The sequence below is a fragment of the Neolamprologus brichardi genome, chromosome 1, assembly GCF_056152115.1.
Source record: "Neolamprologus brichardi isolate AB-2024 chromosome 1, ASM5615211v1, whole genome shotgun sequence".
In the NCBI taxonomy this organism is placed as follows: domain Eukaryota; kingdom Metazoa; phylum Chordata; class Actinopteri; order Cichliformes; family Cichlidae; genus Neolamprologus; species Neolamprologus brichardi.
The window spans coordinates 24048375-24068176 of NC_142104.1; the positions used below are offsets into that span (position 1 = coordinate 24048375).

At 41.0% G+C, this 19802-nt stretch overlaps 1 protein-coding gene across 2 annotated transcripts; it reads left to right on the forward strand.

Annotated features, from left to right (window-relative positions):
• The first annotated feature begins 227 nt into the window (after nt 1-227).
• On the forward strand, nt 228-16736 carry pros1 (protein S). 2 transcript variants are annotated; one of them, XM_006780342.3, is made up of 14 exons: nt 229-516; nt 1048-1205; nt 2073-2097; nt 2185-2268; nt 2351-2473; nt 2607-2732; nt 6003-6131; nt 6209-6449; nt 8986-9172; nt 9342-9506; nt 9678-9846; nt 12672-12808; nt 12878-13106; nt 13503-16735. In XM_006780342.3, exons 1-14 carry the CDS (start codon nt 438-440, stop codon nt 13688-13690), a joined length of 2040 nt encoding a protein of 679 aa, XP_006780405.1. In that variant the 5' UTR covers nt 229-437; the 3' UTR covers nt 13691-16735. The 2 variants fall into 2 exon arrangements, with proteins under 2 accessions (XP_087695717.1, XP_006780405.1); XM_087839591.1 differs by having other exon boundaries at nt 228-516; nt 12672-13106; nt 13503-16736.
• The last annotated feature ends 3066 nt before the right edge of the window (nt 16737-19802 follow it).

Below are 19802 nucleotides of genomic sequence, written 5' to 3' on the forward strand. Positions count from 1 at the left end.
TTTGGACTTTAACAATAATTAAAAGTATTATAACTATTCCTGATACTAGAGCAGCCTGTTCAGCACAGATTTTTGTGGTTATTTACCTACACAGTGTGTCCCGGGCCTCCTTTAATAAACCTATTTTCTGCATGAGTTCAGCCTGAGCCGAGCCGCACGCGCACGCTCGGTGGAAAAAGAAATAACGGCACAGAGCGCGTGAGCGTGCGTGCAGCGTTCCCTAGCTGCCTCCCCTCTCCTCATACTCCACACACACACACACACACACACACAACCCCTCCGTGTCCCGCTCTGCTGGCAGCTGCCTGTGCTCCCCCCATCTCACCCGACGAAAAACACTTTCGGGAAGAATAAAGTTTTTTTCCCAAACGGACCTGCCGCTCAGCCAGTCTCTACTCGCAGCCAAACCGTGGCCTAGCAGGAGGAACGGCTCGACTATGTGGAGAAAGAAGCGTGCTCTTGGGGAACCCCTGGCTTGTCTCGTGTTACTGGTGACGCTGGTCGATGCTTATCGGTGTAAGTATGCTTGAGGTTTTGCGGTTTTACGTGTTGAGCTGGACTGTAGTGTTTAGTCAGAGTGTCCCAGTTTGAAGAGAGCAGTTCACAGACTGGATGAGACCAGCTGGGAACCGTTTCAGGACTTCAATATTTTTTGTAATCACTTTTAGCATATGTGAGGGTCACATGGCTCCGTTGTTCACCATGAAACAATGCTTGGAAAACAACGTGAAGTGCTTGTTACAGCAACTAGGGGTCATTTCTGAGAACTGGCGGTTTCGCAATAACACTCCCTACCTCTTTTCGGGCCAATTCATCTAAAAGTAATTAAGCTGCCCTCTTCATCCATTTAGGCAGAAGCCTCGGGAGAGCTGTCATGACAGAGGAGGCTTTAATTCCTACGGGCATCAGTCATTTATTTTTATTGTAATGTTGTTACAGGTGTTTATATTAACCAGCAATAGGTTTGTTGGACTCAAAACAGAGCTGACAGTTAAAAGATGTGCTACATGCATGCGCTGTACACATAAGTGTTTGTGTCTCCCATAGTCTTGAGCCAGAGCACAGCCTCGCAGTTCCTGAGCAGGCACAGGAGGGCCAACTCAATGTTTGAGGAGAGCAAGAAGGGCAACCTGGAAAGGGAATGCATCGAGGAGCTGTGCAACAAGGAGGAGGCCAGGGAGATCTTTGAGAACCAACCGGAAACGGTGAGAGCTGACAGGGAAAGCCAGGTCAAACTGAAGTGACTAGATGGCAGTGAAGAAGAAGATGAAATAAGCAGCAAAAGTTGTAACAGTGGATTGGATTTTTGGCTGTTATCCAGCATGTGTTACTAATGACATTATGAAGGCACAGAGCTTTAATGAACGTGATTAGTAACACAGTAACGAGGGTGTGTAATCGGTGGTTAGGGAGCTCCAAGTTGTTTAAGATAAGAGATAAGATAAACCTTTATTAGTCCCACACGTGGGAATTTTTTGGTCACGACAGAAAGTACAAGTTCAAGAGCAGTAAAAGTTAAGAAAAACTCAATAGAATAGGAGAAGATAAAATAGAATAACATACTATACAACAAGAACGAGATACTATATACAATAGAATAAAGTACCAACAAAATAGAATAAGATTCTGTACAAAATAGAAAGAAAAAGCTCAGTTATAGTAGGAAAAAAAAAGATCTGTACTGCAAGTGTTTACTGCTTCTTCATCTTCAGCTCCTTTTAGGGGGCACCAGAGAGGATCATGTACCTCTATCTCACCCTATCCCTAGCATCCTCCCCTGTCACCTCCTTCACTGCATCCATAAATCCTCTCTGTGTTTTTAATCCTGCCCTGCAGCTCCCTAGTCATTATTTTTTTTGCCAAAATATCCACCATACCTTCTCTGCACATGTCCAAACCATCTCAGCCTTATCTCTCACTCTGACTTTGTTTCTAAATGTCTCCGTCTCATCTGTTTGGGCTCTTGCTGTAAAATAGTAAAAGCTAAAGATGCAGCTGCATTTTCTCCTTTCTGTCCTTATCAGTAAATACCAAACTATCAACAGCCTTTTTTTCTTTTCTTTTTTTTGCAGGAATACTTTTACCCTAAATATGTTGGTAAGTCTGCTAAATTAATCACATTTCTTAATATTTTTGCCTATTTTGAACTGTTTCTCTCAAATAAACGCTCATTTTTTTCTGCAGCGTGTCTGGGTTCACACCGTGTCGGCATAAATAGCCAGCACTCAGATGCCGGCATCCCCTCTAACCTTCGCACCTGTGTGAAAGGTGAGCTTAAACCTCAAACTAAGCTTTTTATATGCCTGTTACACTTCTCTGTAGCTGTCAAATGCTGTGTTTCCAAAACCAGAGATCAGTAATCAGTGCACGCCATTTCCATGCTACAAGGAGGGTTCAGAGCGCTGCGAGGACGGCATGGCTACCTTCACATGTGTGTGCAAGCAGGGCTGGAAGGGGCCGCGCTGTGAGGAAGGTGAGTTCTCATTTAGTCTTTTGGCATTTTAAACATTTTTCATCATTTTTTACCAAAATACATCCAGCAATCATTCATTCCTAATCTATGGGACCTGCTGCTGTTATTTTTGTGCGGCGTATCGATTGGGCAGACGTCGATGAGTGTTCAGATCCTGAACTTCATGCCGGATGTAATCAAATATGTCAGAATATCCCAGGTAGCTTCCACTGCATGTGTGAAGAAGGCTACATACTCACCGACAACATCAACTGCATGGGTAAGACTCTACTGGATGATCATTTTAATAATAATTAGGCTTAACTGATTTTCCTTATATACACTTGTTTGTGTCATATGTGTGCCAGCTCTGTTTTTTACGGTCCCTCTGTTGGAGACACATCACCAGCAGAGTTTTACATGGCAGCTGAGCATACAGGATATAATTCTAATTACTTTCTTTTTTATTTATTCATATGGATGCATTGCAAAACAAATTTTAAAAAAAGATCAGCTCCCCCAGCTGTTGCCCTCTGGGGCCCCACCACTTGTTTTTTGCAAAGCTGACCTGAGGTGACTCCTTATGTAAGAGGAAGGGGAAAGCTTTTAACATCTGAAAAGATGGTTCATCCTGATTGTTGTAAACACACCAGCAGGTTCGTAGCTCAGAGCTGTAAAAACATGCTTAAACTGCTTATCGTTGCCTGATTTCTCCGCATCTTGTTTTGGTGTGTGTGGGCAATCCAGTCACTGTTAGTTTTTCAGGCTGACCACTGCATATTGAGTTCAAAGTCTTCACAAACATGTACTGAGTCAGACTGATAAATTTGCCCTCTTTATTTATTTATTTTTTGATGGACTGTTAGATAATACAGCCTGTCAGTAGAAATCAGTTATTATAACCTATTATTTAGGGATTCAAGATATTTTATTAAAATCAATCTGCCAGTTACTATAACTAGAAATTATTTACTTATATGCATTAAATTTTTGATAATTTTTGGATTCCATTTTTCCGGAGATGCCAAAAGAATCTTTGAGCTCCCCAGAGAGAAATCTTATCACCACTGTGATAAGATTTCGTTTTTTTGTTTAGAAAATGTTTAGATTCCTGTAAAATAGTGTCACAGGGGTCACTGTCTACAATGTGGACCCTTTCTGAGAAACCATGCTGATATTTTCAGACTGTCTTTAATTTGCATTAATACTCAATAGTTGTTGTAGCAAATATAGAATAAATAAGTATGTAATGGAAGTGTGTATGTGGAAGTGTATTGTTAACCTCCCAAGCTGAAAGCAGCTTTTGTGCGCATACAGCTATGTGAAAATGGAAGTTTTCAAAGGACTCTGTGCAGTTTTATGAAAACTCTATAAAAGCAGACGTTTTGGCAGTTTGCTGGCACAATGTGACCAAATTCAACCCAAGTTCAGACCATGCAACGCTCAGAGAAAGTGACAAGAAATAAGAAATAAAACAAGAGCTATGGCAATGTAGTTAACTGTCACTTAAATATTAAGGTTTATGGAAGTACAATTAGAGAAAGACTGAACATGAAGATGCATGTGCCGGAGACTGAAGACTAAGCTAAACAACATCAAAGACACATGAATGGGCGTGAAGCTGATTAGCTGATCTCTCCAGCCATCCAAGATATCGGCATCAGGGAGGTGGCAGCCTGCACAGGTATGTAGCAGAAGCCCATTTCCACCTCAAAACCAACCCCCCTGAGGAGCAGGACTGCTGGAACAGCTACATCAAGGTGAGGTTGCAGACTCTGATGGCATCAATCCCAGGATCCTGATGCACTGTGCTGTCCGGCTGTCTGGCATCCTGCAGCATCTCTTCACCTCTTCAAAAGGTTCTAGTGCCGTGGAAAAAGACGCCATGTATAGTAGCATTAGTACCAATGAAAGCTGCTCCATCAGGGCTTAACAACATCAGACCATGTACCTTGATGTCACATGTCATGAAGATGCTGGAGAACTGGTTCTGGCCCGGCTTAGCTCTCAAGTGAAATATGTGTTTGAGCCTTTTCAGTTTGTTTACCAGCTTCATATGGAGGATGTTGTTATTTACCTGCTGTAGCATGCTCACTTCCACTGGCATTGGGAGAATCACGTTGTGTAATATTTCCAGTTTCTTTAATACCACTTAACCATTTCTCCTGAGTCAGACACTGCTTAGGATGAGTGTCACATCATCTACTGTCTGTCACATGAGGGAGGCATGATCCAAAGTGCATTATTCAACAGAAACACCCCCCCCCCCCCCCCCCCCCCTAAAAATCAGAGTTATATTTAATGCTGGAAACCTGACAGAGAAAAACAGCTAACTAACTAACTGGATTGAGACTTAGACAAAATATACACACTGAGGATAATGAGGAAACGTGGCACAGATGACGCTGATCAGGGATAATGAGAAAAGAGAAGCAAAATTGAGCATATTCTCTTATCCCATGTACATTATCAAAGTAAAACAGAAAATAACTAATGCTGAGACCAGGACTAAGATATATAAATGTGACACAAAGACAGAAGATAGGAAACAGAGACACGACTGGAAAGTCAGAATAGGAAAACTAAAAAGTGATTAATAAACTTATCAACTAATGTAAAAACTGAAATACAAGATAATCGAAATACAAAACCAGAAAACAGCAACTAGCCCAGAACCTGGGTCAAAGACCCAGGGACCTTGACACTGTCTCCTGGATTGCTGACTATCTCTCAGAGAGTGTTCAGTTTGCATGGCAGAGAGCACTCTGTTTCAGGATCAAAAAAAATTATTCACAAGGTTGGAGTGATCATTGGCCAGAATTTACTGTATACTATTTTTATTCTTTATGCTATCTATCTATCTATCATGTTTGGAGAAAACCAAACACAGCATATCAGCACAAACACCTCACACCATCTGTCAAGCACGGTTGTGGAGGGGAGATGATTTGGGCACCTGGCAGACGTTAAGTCTGCTCTGAACTCCTCTGTGTGCCAAAGTAATCTGGAGTTAAATGTGGGACTGTTTGGTCCAAATTGGGTCATGCAACAGGGAAATGATCCCAAGCAGAGCAGCAAATCAACAACAGCATGTTTTTTTTAAAAAAAAAAGACTCAAGGTGCTGCCATGGCCCAGTCAAAGTCCAGACTTCAACCTAACTAAATGCTGCTGTGGGACCTTAAGAGAAAAGCTCACAAACCTGAATGAACTGAGGCAATGATGTAAAAAAGAGAGGGCCCAAATTCCTTCACAGCAATGTGAGAAACTGATAAACACAGAAAACAATTACTACAAGTTATTTCTACTAAACGACTGCACAGAGACCTACGAAATCCTTCTTTTTCACCTGTCTGTATCTCTGCTTGCACTACAGTAAGGCAATTCATTAAAGTGTGTTTTTCATTTGAAACATTAAAAAAAAATCAGATTGTCTTTTATGTGTGTTAATTGTACTTCATCCGAGTAGCAAAAATGACACTTCCTTATTCTGAAGTTCAGATTCCAACCACTCTGTTTGCTCATCGTCACTTTTCCCATCACGCCTTCCAGATGTCAATGAATGCCTGCTATACCGCAGCATCTGTGGAAGGCAAGCTGAATGTGTCAACATACCAGGCACTTACGACTGCAGATGTCCTGTGGGATATAAATATAACTTCACCTCCAGGACATGTGATGGTAAGCTTTCAAATTTATTACCCAGACGCAGAATCAAGGGTCACTGCTAATAAAGTCTTCCCAATCTGTCATTGCAGACATGAACGAGTGTGAGATGAATGTGTGCAAGGGGGTTTGTATAAACACTCAGGGCAGCTATTCGTGCTACTGCGATGGTCGCCAGGGTTTGCATCTGGCACAGGATAGGCGGAACTGCAAGAGGATCCCCGTGTGTCTCAACCTGTTTGAGGAAAAACACCCTGAGATGCTTTACTTGGGAGAGCAGTTCGCAGGCCTTCCTGTCATCTACCTGCGCTTCCGCCTGCCGGAGAACACAAAGTAGGTGTTTGTCACGCACACACACACAGAAACACACACACGTATTAATGTAGAGGACCAAGAGTCACAATACATGTAGTGCAAAGATGTTACCTTTTTATGCTAAAGGTTTTCACTGTTGTCTCAGCCCTGAATCAATAGGGTCTCATAGCCAGTGATGGAAATAACGGCGTTACAAGTAACGGCGTTACTTTTTTCAGTAACGAGTAATCTAACTACTTACTATTTCTATCGTTACAACGCCGTTAGCGTTACTAACAAGAAAATGCGGTTACTATTTTTCAACAAACAGACGGTTGAAGCTGTGTTCAGCCTACCGCATCTTATATCAGTTGCACGGAAGTAGCTGTCTACATAAGTAATCTGGATGCTACAGCTTTAAGCAGCTATGTGCGCGCGGCAATCACTTTCTAGCAGTGATTGCCGCAACACCTGGAGCTAGGGGGCAAAACAATCGCATGAGTGCTGTGTTTGACTGAGGAAGAATAAAGTAGTCGTGGTAAGATGACAAACCAACAAGGTGATATATACCAGTTTTTAAATTGTGTGTAAAACCAGAGTCATGATAAGCAATATATACGCTGTGTTTTTTCCCGAATAGTTTCGTCACGTTTACTGTCTAAGGACAGTGCTAGCAAGCACTCTCTGCTTATGACCAAAAAAACAAACAAAACAAAAAACACCCCTTTTGTGTTGGTGGAAAAATGCACCATGTCGACCAATCAAAAATGATATGGCAACATGACATTTGGTTGTTTAGCAAGGAGGGAAGTTTTAGGAGTGATGGCGAGAGAGAGAGAGAGAGAGAGAGAGGGAGAGAGAAAGACAGCAGAAAAAGAGAGAGAGTGAGTTTTGAGATGTGAGAGATTTAGCGTAACGTTTATCGTGTTTGGAGTGTGTAGTTAATGTGTTGTCTTGTGTAGTTAGTGTGTAGTGTTGTGGATAGTTTTGTGTTGTGTGTCAGAACAATGAGGCGACTGCTGTCTCCAGGTAGAAAACAGGAGGAAAACAGGAGAAGATTCATTAAACATGTTTGTGGTTGTTACAGTAAAAAATATAACTCCCTCTACTCGGATTTTATGTTTTTTGTCTGATTTTAGATCAATTGTGTTAATACAGTATGTCAAAATGAAAACATAACTGTAAATTCAGACATGTGAGGTTGTGCTGAAAAGGATGATACCAAACAAGGCAAGTAAATAGTTTTTAAAGGTGAAATGTAGAGGTAAAATCAAAAGTGTTTAAAAATGGACAGTTATACCCTGGACCCCAGAGGGATAAACACTTTTTTTAAAGTAACGCAATAGTTACTTTTCAAGTAATGAATTACTTTTAGAATCTCAGTTACTAACTCAGTGCGATCGCACAAACTGTGTATAAAGAGCGGTAGTACTGATTGGTGAGTGACAATTAATTGCAGAGAAAGCTTTGGTGCAGCGATTCAGAAGATTATTTACAAAACAGTCAAGTACATGGACAACAGATTTAAAAATCTGCGTGAAAAGCCTCTCTCTTGTTTCAAGGTTTTTGACCCTTCCACTCTTCCCTACCCCAGAGAAGAGCTGGCAAATTATGGGGAGGAAGAGGTGTATTATCTTGTCACACATTTTGCCTTTTTGCTAGATGACGAAGAGAAAGAGAAAATTCCACAAGAATGGATGGATCTAAAAATGTGGCTTACAGGAGGGTAGCAAGGTAGATTGCATGTGCAGATCTCCTCTCTTTCAGATTCAGAATCTGACACAGACTGATTCATGCTCTACACAGTTCTTACAAGTTCACAGAAAGTTCTGTTCAATTAGAACAAAATATTTTAGTTGATTATTGTAATTTTTATACAGTAGTTGTAATTTGTTTTAACAATTTTTTTTGATTGATGTTTTCTTTCCTTTACAATATTATACAATAAAAATAATCTCTTTTTTTATTCGGGCTACTTAAATTTATTTTGGGCTACCAGAAACTGAAGAGTCCCTGCCCGAAGGGCTACCAGGGATTTTGAAATTTTGCGAGCCCTGCACACCATCTGAAAATCAAGCTACAGGGTTGCTACTTTGTTGAGATCCATTGTGCACTGCAGATGCACAAGGTTTGCGGTCCTACCTGGACTTTAGTGGAGGGATCTAAAAGTGGTTAAAACAATACAGTGCTGCCCAAGAAGACAACTTGGAAAAGAACATTTGTGAAATTTAGGTGGTATGTTTTTTTTTTGTGGGGAGGGGGTCATGGAACTTTATTTTGTTTTTTTCATATAACGGGTCATCAGTCAAAAAAGCCTAGGAAGGATTGCTTAAACAGATGTGGCCATAATTCAAAGAGACAGGTAATTCTGGAATGAGGGAATTGTTTGGAGATAAGAAAATATTTTCCAAAAGTGCCTTGAAATTGTGCACAATGCTGGCCTTACTTTTTTTGCAGTGGTAACAAGTAATAAGGCACAGCTAGGATCTTACATGTTATTCATCACTTCCTGCAGGTTAATGAGAAGGGCCGTATTCTAGTTACTGTGTAAATTTACCTGTCTTCCTCCTGGTAGGTTTGCAGCCGAGTTTGACTTGCGTACTTTTGACCCAGAGGGAGTTGTTCTGTATGCTGAGTCTTCTGAAGGCTCGTGGTTCATGGTGGGACTCAGGGGCGGTCGCATTGAAGTCCAGTTCAAAAACCAGCACACATCTAAGGTTACCAGCGGAGGAAAAGCAATCAATGATGGACAATGGCATGTGGTGAGAAAGTCTGTCACTTTGTTATCATATAGTGAACATAAATCCTTAAGACTAAATTGATGAACTAAAATGATGCGAAGTCTATTACGCTGTGGTAACATGTAGTGTGCAGAGTACATGATAACAGTGACGTGCTGTATTATGATTTAGTGTTACGTGTGACACACAGATCTCTGTGGATGAGCTGGAGAGCAGCATCAGTGTGAAGATCAGCAGGGAAGCTGTGATGAGCATTAACAGCCCCGAGAGTCTCTTCACATCAGTCAATGGCAAGCTGGAGACCAAAGTTTACATCGCTGGCCTGCCTAACCGCACCGACAATGTCATCAAGCCTGTAAGCTGTTCACATAACCACCCTTCCCAGGAGGCAAGATGCATCCGGGGGGGGGGGGGGGGGGGGGGGGGGGGGGTTAGTGTTAACTAAACCTGTGTGAATTTAAATTTGTTGGCTGAGACATTGTGTTGAAGAGCAGAAGTTCACGCTACTGCACTGTTTGTTTATCAGATCAACCCCAGGCTGGATGGCTGCATCCGGGGCTGGAACTTGATGAATCAGGGGGCGTCTGGGGTAAAGGAGGTAATCCAGCAGAAGACAAGTAAACACTGTTTCGTGCGTGTAGAACGAGGATCTTTCTTCACCGGGGAGGGACTAGCACACTTCAACATAGACTACAGTGAGTAAGTTATGTTACACTTTATTAATCCCTCAGGGAACATTTGGCATCTGCATTCGGTCTACACCAACAGCTTAAAGGCATTACAGCAGCAGCTCTTAAATTTAGTTTTTGTGCATTTCCCTGGTTTAAAGTCTTTAAGAGGGGAGTTAATGCAGTGGGTTGAGAACTCTGAATTAACACAGGAACATAGTGAGTGTAAAATACCACACAGCTAGTCTTGTTAGGTTTGTGCAAAGACCTGCTGATACAGCTGATATACATCTAAACTTATCATATGATGCATTAAAGGAAGACCTGTGATCTTTTATGAGCCGTGAGAGACATTTTGCTGGCATGGTTTGGGTCCACTTTTCTCATCAAAGGCAAGGATGACCTCAACTCACTATAAAGTTTTTAATTCAATTCAGTTCAATTTTATTTATATAGCGCCAAATCACAACAAAAGTCGCCTCAAGGCGCTTCATAGATTTTATGAAGTTTCATAGGTTTTATGTTTTAGCCCTTACTATCATCTTACGATAAGATCTTTTTGTTGTGATTGGAGTGGTCTGTTAAAATCAACCCTCTGGAGAAGTCTGAAGATAACAGTCCACTGGGGGGCTCCCTTGACAACTGCATACTGTTATCTTCTGCTAAAAGCGGATTCAAAGGGATGTGATCAGTTTGAGGAATCTGATGGAAAAGGGAAAACATCAGTTAGAGGCTGGTGAAGGGTGAACATTGTGTACTGTTAATGAGAGCTTACTCATCACACTTTTTACTGGAGAAGCGGGCGATGTACAGCAGGTAGGCAGCTGGGAATTTAGGAGAGGCAGATGAGACGAGGAGGAAAGGGGTAGGCAGCTGGTAAGCAATAATCCGGGTAAGTAATCCTGCAGACAGGTGGAACATTGACGTGTTGGTCGGGAGAGAGGAATGCTGGCTGGCACTGTTCTCCTGGTGCATAAACAGTTATGCAGTCTTGAGAGACGAGACTCTGCAGGAGGACAAGGAGATGAAGATCACTAATAATGTCAAAAGATTAATCAGAACATTGTCATAATGGGCTTTTTACCAAAGAGGCTGAAACAATGATCAGGCAGGAAACAGTTGCCATGCTACTCCTTAGATACACCAGCTTGATAAAGTAAACTGTCACCAGGTGCACATGGAGACCCCGAGCACCAAAGCCACCCTTATCCATCCAACTGTTCCTAAAGAAATAGACAAAAAATAAAAAAACAGGCAGCAGACTTTCAGACTTTTTCCAGATACCTTTAGAAGTTTTTTCATTTGCATCTATCAGCAGCAGCAGGAATTCTAAAGAGTCATACTGTACATCCCAGTGATACCCACAACAGTAACATAAAGTATGCTGTGTGTCTGTTGTGTTTTAGAGAGCACCAGTGTTGGAGAGGTAAAGTGCACCTGAGGTTACTCTTTCTGTTCTTGAAATAACGTAGCATTACAAGGAACTATTTTTTCGATGTCGTTGCTTGCTCTGGTGTACTGCGCCTCCCAGACCTCCCATATCCAAGAACTTGACTAGCAAACCTTTTTTGCTGCGTTACCAGCATATGCCAGTGTGTGGCCACCCTGGACAGGTCACCTGTTCATTGCATTATCATGTTACATCCCCGGCCTACAGGTAACCTGGACATAACATGAGACACAGTTCATGAATCCTGACGCATGGCCCTTAATCATAACAATTATTGTTATTATTATCTTGATGTTGTTTGGTTGACTTCTGCCTGGTTACTTTAGGTTTACCCTACACAACACCACACACCTGCTGACACACTGATTAACATGCCTCGTTAAGTTAATTATGGTCTTTGCTTAATTTCGCTAACAATTCGGTAAATCCTGGTGTAGTGGTTTACACATTTGCCTAACAAGTGAAAGCTTCCTGGTTTGATCCTGAGAGGAGAGACAAATCCCTTTAAGGTTGGTCCTTCCCAACATCTGGTGTGAATATCTGCCAAATCAAACATGTGGAGTTACTTCTTGTGAAGAAAGGAGCGACTGAAAGTAGATCCTTCTTAATTTTTTCTTCAAGTTGTGTCTCTACCATTTTTCGTGATTAATCTTGAGCTGGATCATGACAATACAGAACTATAAAAAAGCTTATTTGATACAGAAACTCCCATTGCTACATATAGAGGAAACAAGGGGCTCCGGAACTGAATGATCTGCTTGTGAAAATCATGTGACAGCCATATACATTGGCCAGATCTTAGACTTTTACCCAGCACGTCATTAGAAAGCCATACTAACGCTGGATAAGGCCTTCTTCTCAAAACAGCTTCATTTGATGGTGTTATGGATCCCACAAGCTGTTGCACTCATTTGAAACACTGCTCCATGTTGATTTCATCACACATCATTTTTGCAGAGTGTTCAGCTGCACGTTAATGCTGCCAATCTTCTGTTCTGCCATATCCCAGAGGTTTCCTGGTTAGATCAGGTGACTGCAGAGGTCACTGCAGTACACTGAATTCACAGTCATGTTCATTAAAACCTCTCTGACTTTTGATCTGTGAGATGATGCTGGAAACAAATCACTGGGGACATTATAACTAACAGCCGTTGGATATTCAGATCCATGACTGAATGACTGATGATCAAAGGCCAAAGTTGCTGCATTGCTGACATGTATAGGCTGGTCATGTCTGTGTTCCACATTATAACAGAACCCTCTATTAGTTTACAACCATGTAATTTTGAGAATGATATAACAGACCTGTGGGAAGTTGTTTTGTTAAAAGTTTGTAAAGAATCCTAAATGTTTAACCTGACAAAAGGAATAAATGTTTCTTGGCATGCATGTGTGTAACCAGGTGATTCTGGAAGCTGGAAAATGGATATAAAGATGAACATTCGTCCATCCACCAGCACAGGTGTCCTCTTTGCTGTTGTCTACAACAACACAGTCCCCCTGTCAGTGGCTGTTTTACCAAAGGGAAAAGATGCTTCTGTAAGTTTGGTCACATTTTGGCTGAAAATAAGCACCTGTCTATCATCCTTAAACCAATGTGCTCTCCAGAATTTGCAGGTGTTCCTGCACGATGCCTTGGTGGCCACGTTGGACACTGTGATGCTGTGTTACCCTGATCAGCTGATGGTGCAGCTGAACGTGACTCCCACAGAAATCCTGATCTCAGCCGACTTCTCCAGTGCGACTTACATGGAGTCCAGTGCCCTGCAGAAGGAGCTGGAACACCTCAACAGCACCATGCAAAACCCTGTCAGCACATACATTGGTGGAATACCCGGTTAGTAATTATGAAGGAATTTAAGCATAAGCATTTGATGTGTGATCAAAATGAATAAAGGGTTTTGAGTTTTTTATGCGGGTTATCCTCTTGAATGTGTTGCCCTTCCTGCTGGATCTGTGAGCCTTGTGTTAACAGTGGTGCTTTGAGCTGCTAATGCTAATATCCACATGTTGCCATAGTCACAGCTTAGCAGGAGGTGTTTATTGTTTTTCATGTTTCATGATTAGCACTAAGCAGAGCTGAGAATGAAAGGAATCAGAAAACCTTTAACTAGATGACTGCACTAGATTAAAAGCGCCAAAACAAGGACTCATTCATATGTAAAGTAACATGAACAACAATACTTAGTGTCATAACAACCCATCAAACAGTTACTGTGTTTCTCTCCTTCAGAAGACATCCCTTTGCCTACCACCCCTGTGACGGCCTTTTACTACGGCTGCATGGAGATCAGTATCAACAGCCAGCAGCTGGACTTCGACGAAGCTCTCAGCAAACATAACAGCATCAAGTCCCACTCGTGTCCTCCTATCACTACCGTGTTTGATGACCTGGAGGTGGGACACATGTACAGAAAGTGACCCAATTTAAAAAACCACATTGCATTAAAAAGCCCTAAAATTAGGCAGTCCCACAGGGGAAACTTCTTGGGATATTTTGGAAAGAGAATCTAGAGAGGAGGAGAAGAAGAGACGGAGGCAGAGAGTGATTTTAAGCTTTTCATCCCTGCAGTGTTCTTGTTTGTACCCTGACCTAACACTTTTCTTCTTTGGCTCTCAGAGGAGGCGGACGCACTTTTTCTCCTCTCCCTTATCTTCCCTGCTTATGTCCTTGTCTAGTCTCGTGTTTTTTTTGTATTTTCCCTGGAACATTCTCTCACAGTCTGTTTTCTAAAACCTAAAAGAGGAATTATGGATTGGATCAACTGGTTCCTAAATGCAATTGACACCCCTTTCTCAACGAGAAGTTTGGGCTTGGGTGAGCCTGAGTGCTGAAGATACCTACCTATTCGGAACCATTGTAACAGGGTTCTGGCTGATCGGAACTGGCTTGGCCCTGACTTATCGAAGAATTAAGAAAGCGGAACCGGCTGTTCAAACCCCCACAAGGCTGCCCGCTGGGATTGGAACGATGGGAGAGGCGTGAGTTTCTCAAAATGGGCTCATTGAGTCAGCACGGATAAGATCTTGGAAAGGCTGACGGCTGCTGTGAATACTCAGAATAAGATCTCTGACTGCAGACTGGATACATCTCGGAAGGGCTAGCCCGGAATAACATCTCTGGGTGCAAAATTGGATGACATCTCGGGGAGGCACACTGCCATGAGTTCTCAGAAATTGGCTCCTTGAGCACAAGAAATTACAACATCACAGAACGCAAGTATGGCGAAGCTCGCGGCTCTCCAACGGGAGATTGAGAGACCAGTGTTGGACTGTAGAACTGCTTTGAAATTCATATGAGCTGTTCGCACTAAAGTAAAAAATAACATCACTTATGCGGATACCCCTTTGGCGCCAGCTGCAAGGCCTGATAACGACTGTGTTTAGTCTGTTCCTTCCCATTCCATGCAAGGCCACCTGGGTTGGCTGGAAGACTGTTTACTTAGCCTGGCAGGGCGAAGGACACTGTCTCAGCTGAACTATGGGCACGCACACACATACATATACTGATACTGATAAGCACTCACCGACGCATCACCCTCCCTACCCCGGATCCAACGCCACCTCCAACGCTTACCTCCCCTCTGATGTGGACATTGGGTCAGTTGGAGGCGCAGTCGAAAGATTGCAGCGGTCCCAGATCAGATGTACACACTGGAACTCTTTCCCATGTTGCTTTTCTGTGTTTATTGTGCTATGGTGTGTTGATATCTGTGCATTCCTGTATTATCCTTCTGTGTTACACATTTCAATGTTTTTTTCCTCGCTACCTAGCCTGACCTGTCTCCCCAATGTGATGTTTGTATATTGTATGTACAGTCGGCAAGGTCTGTCATCTCGGTTGTGGGCAAAAGACCTGCAACTGACAAATAAAGGCTATCTCATCTCATCTCACCTATTTTGTTCTGGTATTGCTTTAGTAAGTCACAACATAGGCTGACTTACCAGGGAGGTAGCCGGAAGCTGGATGACATAGGTGTAGCAGTTTTTGTCCGCATTGAGTTGTTTTCCAGGAAAGTGGAAACAAAAAGGAGCTGAGCTCAGCAGCGTGCATGCCATGAGTTGAGCAACAGATGGTTATGTTTGTGTAGAAAAATAAACAAATGGTCACTGCTGACCAGGCTGTGAGACCACCTGCATCTTTGTCCCTGCTGCTGCTGAAACATGGTACTCTCTCTAAATTGTTTAAAAACAACTAGTTGAAATTAATGTTTGTGGCAGGAGAAACCACAGAGGAGATATTTGAGCCTTCAGGTGTTCCTATCAAATTCTGTTTCATCTCCTTTGTTTAAATCACCATCTGGAGCATTTCCAAAGCCCTGCTTCAATTTACCACTGTTGTCATCAGAAGTGTACACCTGTCATAATTAGCGCTGCCACAAACGATTATTTTGATAGTCGAGTAGTCATCGATTATTTTTGCGATTAGTCGACTAATCAGATCATGCATCCATTGGACATAAAACTACAGATTATTGCACCAGCACACATCTGCTCTTATATAACTATCATTAGCTTACAGCTTGAAGTGTTTAAGGTATGTGCTAACTAAAAATAAAGACAAGATGACAGTTTATTAAATTTTAATGAAATTTGCAGATTGTTTCGGTGGAGTTTAATAAACTCAGCTGTCTGCTCCTTGCTATCTAAAATATAACAGGACACCGGAGGAGCATCTCTTTAATCTCAGCCAAACCGATTTACTCAGTAACAAATAAAATACTAAAAAAAAGCCAAATAATAACATTTTAAAGTTATCCAAGTGACTTATATATCATGTTTAACCTGAGTAGTGAAAGAAGGCTGTGGGTTTGAAAACGATTTGCCCGGAGTCCGGTGTTCTCGCAGGCTCTAGTGAGCCTTGCTCCCGGCTAGCTATCGAGCTGGTGGGTAACAGACGTTTCGAAAACGTCTGAGCGCTTTTGAAAATATGCGGTGTCTTGATAAACTGAGCAGATATTTGAGGTTTACGCAGCTACATTCTCGCCTGAAAACATGTTAAACGTTTATTTTGTGACCCAGAAAGAATAATAAGAGTAATATTAACACTAACTAGCTGCCGCCATTGTTGGAAACTGAGCTGGGCTGCGCTATGAATTCTGGGACGCAGCTTCTTCTTCTTCGGGGTTTAACAGCAGCTGGCATCCTTGTACATGCAGTGCTGCCATCTTCTGTTTCAGTCCGTTATTACACTCTTAAATCCTACTACTTATTCCTGTGTCTTTTGGGATCTTAGAAAGCTTCAAACGATGCGACTATTAAATTAGTCGTCGACGATTTTGATAGTCGACGTAATCGTGACTAGTCAACTAATCGTGGCAGCCCTAGTCATAATTACAGCATTTATTGTTCTCCTGTTTATTTCCTCATCTTAAGGGTTCTCCTGGTTGTCATTTGTTTCCACTTTGTATATAAAACATGCCATCTTTAATATATAACCTAAAAGTACCTACCTAAATGTAGTTGTTTGCTGTTGTGTTTGATGTTTGTTTTAATAAAACTGTATCAAAGCAACCTTATTATTGGATTCCAGCCCTGCTTTGTTTTGGTCTCTCGCCACTGCACAAAACAAGGTCAGAGACTGGGAACAGATTCAGAATTTAGTTTCATGATTCAAAATGTGTCATGATTATATCAGTGTCTTACTTGGTGAGTTTTCTCATGTTCAGCAGAAAAACCTTAAACCCATACTTCCCAGCACTGCATCTGTCCAAGTACTTGGTGACACAACAAACTCATAAATCTGCCATTTACAAAACACAGTTTGGAGGTGTTTTCACATCAAGTGATGTGCTTTTTAATTTTCTGCAAAGCCCATTGTCGCGCAGATAAGGCAAAACAGGTCAAATGTGGACTGAAATCTAAAGAAATTACTGAAAAACATGTTGCACAACTTCCAGAGTAAACGAAACAGAAGACTGTTACTTTGCAAAGGCCTGGATAAAAATAAACTTCCCTGAAAATGAAAGTAAAAGTGGGCATAAGACTATTGAAAAATACTCAGTTACAAAAAACTGTTGAACTTGGAACACTGTAAACAAGTATGCAAGCCCTGTATACTCAACAGAAGACTAAACACACATTATCCATGCAGCTGAATGGCTCCTTGTGTAGCTGTATCATTATGTGTACCATAAATTGGTATTTAAGCACTTAATGTCATTTCACTACTTTAAATGCTGTTTAGTAGTTAAATCTATAACAAAGAACATATTTTATAAGTAAATATATATGACCAATGCTGAGCTATAAGTTATTTTTCTACTGTAAAATCTGCAAAGCTGTTCAAATTAAGGACTATACTTGGGGGGTATATGTATTTTATTTGCATTTTTGTTCCTTTATAGCTACTCCACTACTTCCTAGCTTAACTAATCAGTATTTCACACACCCTATAATGCCTACAAAAAACAATACCGTAAGTGGTAAGTTTTAAGATACTTGGAATCAATTAGTAGCTTAAGTAGGGGCATTTCCAGGACTTCTTTACATGCAGTGACACAGGGGAGACCAAGAAAAGTGGAGGAAGGGCCTACATGAAGTCTGGATATTCAATCAGAAGAAAAATCAGCGTAGAAATCTGGTATAAAAAATACTGGGGACAATTTTTAGACTCATGTGGAGCCCTGTGTCCTATTACAGATTTATCATGTGAAAAGTGGTGCTGTAAATAAGTTTTAGCATCATTATGTGTTGAATAATTGTTTTGCAAAGTTGAGGGAAAAAACTTTTTATTTAAGTAAAAGTTATAGTCATGATTTTAAAAAAAACCTGACTGACCAGGCCAATATATCTGATTAGAATATGTTTTAAAGTAATTAAAATAAACACATGTAAAATGTCACTTTCAGTCATGTACATTACATTATACTATTGTACTATTAATTACCTCTATATTACTAGGTAGCTTTATCTATAAAAATACAGTTTATCATAATAATAATAATAATAATAATAATAATGATAATGATACTAATTAAAGTAACAAAAGCTTTGAAAATAAATAGTACTGAGAATTAAATTGGGCAGTCTAAGACTAACACTTCCAGTTAAAGTTAGAAGTCAGAATTTCCAATTTCCCTTCAAGATGGATTTCCAGTTTGGAAAGTCGGAGCACCCCCACCAACCTTGAATTCACAATCCAAGATTATGGCAATGCGCATAAACATTAAAATGTAAAACTTGAAATTTGTATTGCCATTGTTTTTTTCCATTGTATTTGTGACTCACTAAATAAGGCATATGCAGTCTGCTGACCAGGCTCTGTTCATGAATGTGCTGCAGTTGTGCTTTCAAATCCGAGCATTGTGGTGTACTGCTTGCGATGCACAAATAGGTCTACCTTGCTAAGAAGAAAACCAAATCCTATTTTTTCTTGCTTTTCTGACTTTAGTAATAGAATACGCTCAACTTAGGAGTGACGTCATTTCTGCTTCTGACATGTGACTGTGACATAGTCAAACATTTGCGATAACTGGCAATGAGTATTTTACATTGCTGTGGAGAAATTTTGGCCCACTCTTGTTTGCTGAATTGTTTTAATTCAGCCACACTGGAGGGGTTTCCAGCATGGATTGCTTGTTCAAGACTGTATTTTGTTCCAAAAAGTTCAGTTCTTTTAATAAGCAAATAGGCTTGGCTAGTGAAACTGAACTCAACTTTTCAGAAAATGTGGTTATTCATCGTTAATTCATGATGATTTAACAGGCAAATATGACACATATGCAATGTTTTAATCAGAATCGTGTTTATTGGCCAAGTATATGTGCAGACACATACAGGGAATTTGGTTCCGGTAGATGGTGGCTCTCAAGCACAGCAATGTAAATCACACACACACACACACACACACACACACACACACACACACACACACACACACACGTATCTATATACACACATTACACATACATACACATACATACACAAAGCTGTGTAAACCAACTATAAATAACTAATCTAAACTTATATACATAAAATACAGAAATGAAATGAGGTGGAATGAATACTACAGAATTTACATAAGGTGCAGTTGCAGTCTGGCAGTGGGAGCAGTGTGACAGGTCAACTGTTAAGAAGGGAGATGACAAGGGGAAAGAAACTGTTCCTATGTCGGGTGGTCCTGGTCTGCAGGCTTCTGTACCGTCTGCCAGAGGGCAGCAGATCAAAAAGTCTGTGTCCAGGGTAATATTTGTTTTTTCTCAATTTTATTATAACTTGCCTGACAAGACACTGAGGAAAATGTTTATTGAGACTTTGGTTGTCTAAAACACTAAGTAAACTGCTTTCAAGAAGTTCTATGTTTTTATTGTAACAATGGCACTGATTTACTTTTTAATTTGTTAAAAGTAACAGGAGAACTAACTAAAACTATAAACTAAAACTAAACATTTCCAAACAATAATAATTAAGCTGAAATAAGAAAATTCACTTTGGATATAAAACTGAATTGAAAAAAAAAATAAGTCAAGGGGGGGGGGGGGGGGGGGTAACAATTAGCGTAGTCTGTGCCACCTCATGCCCCCCTTTGGTT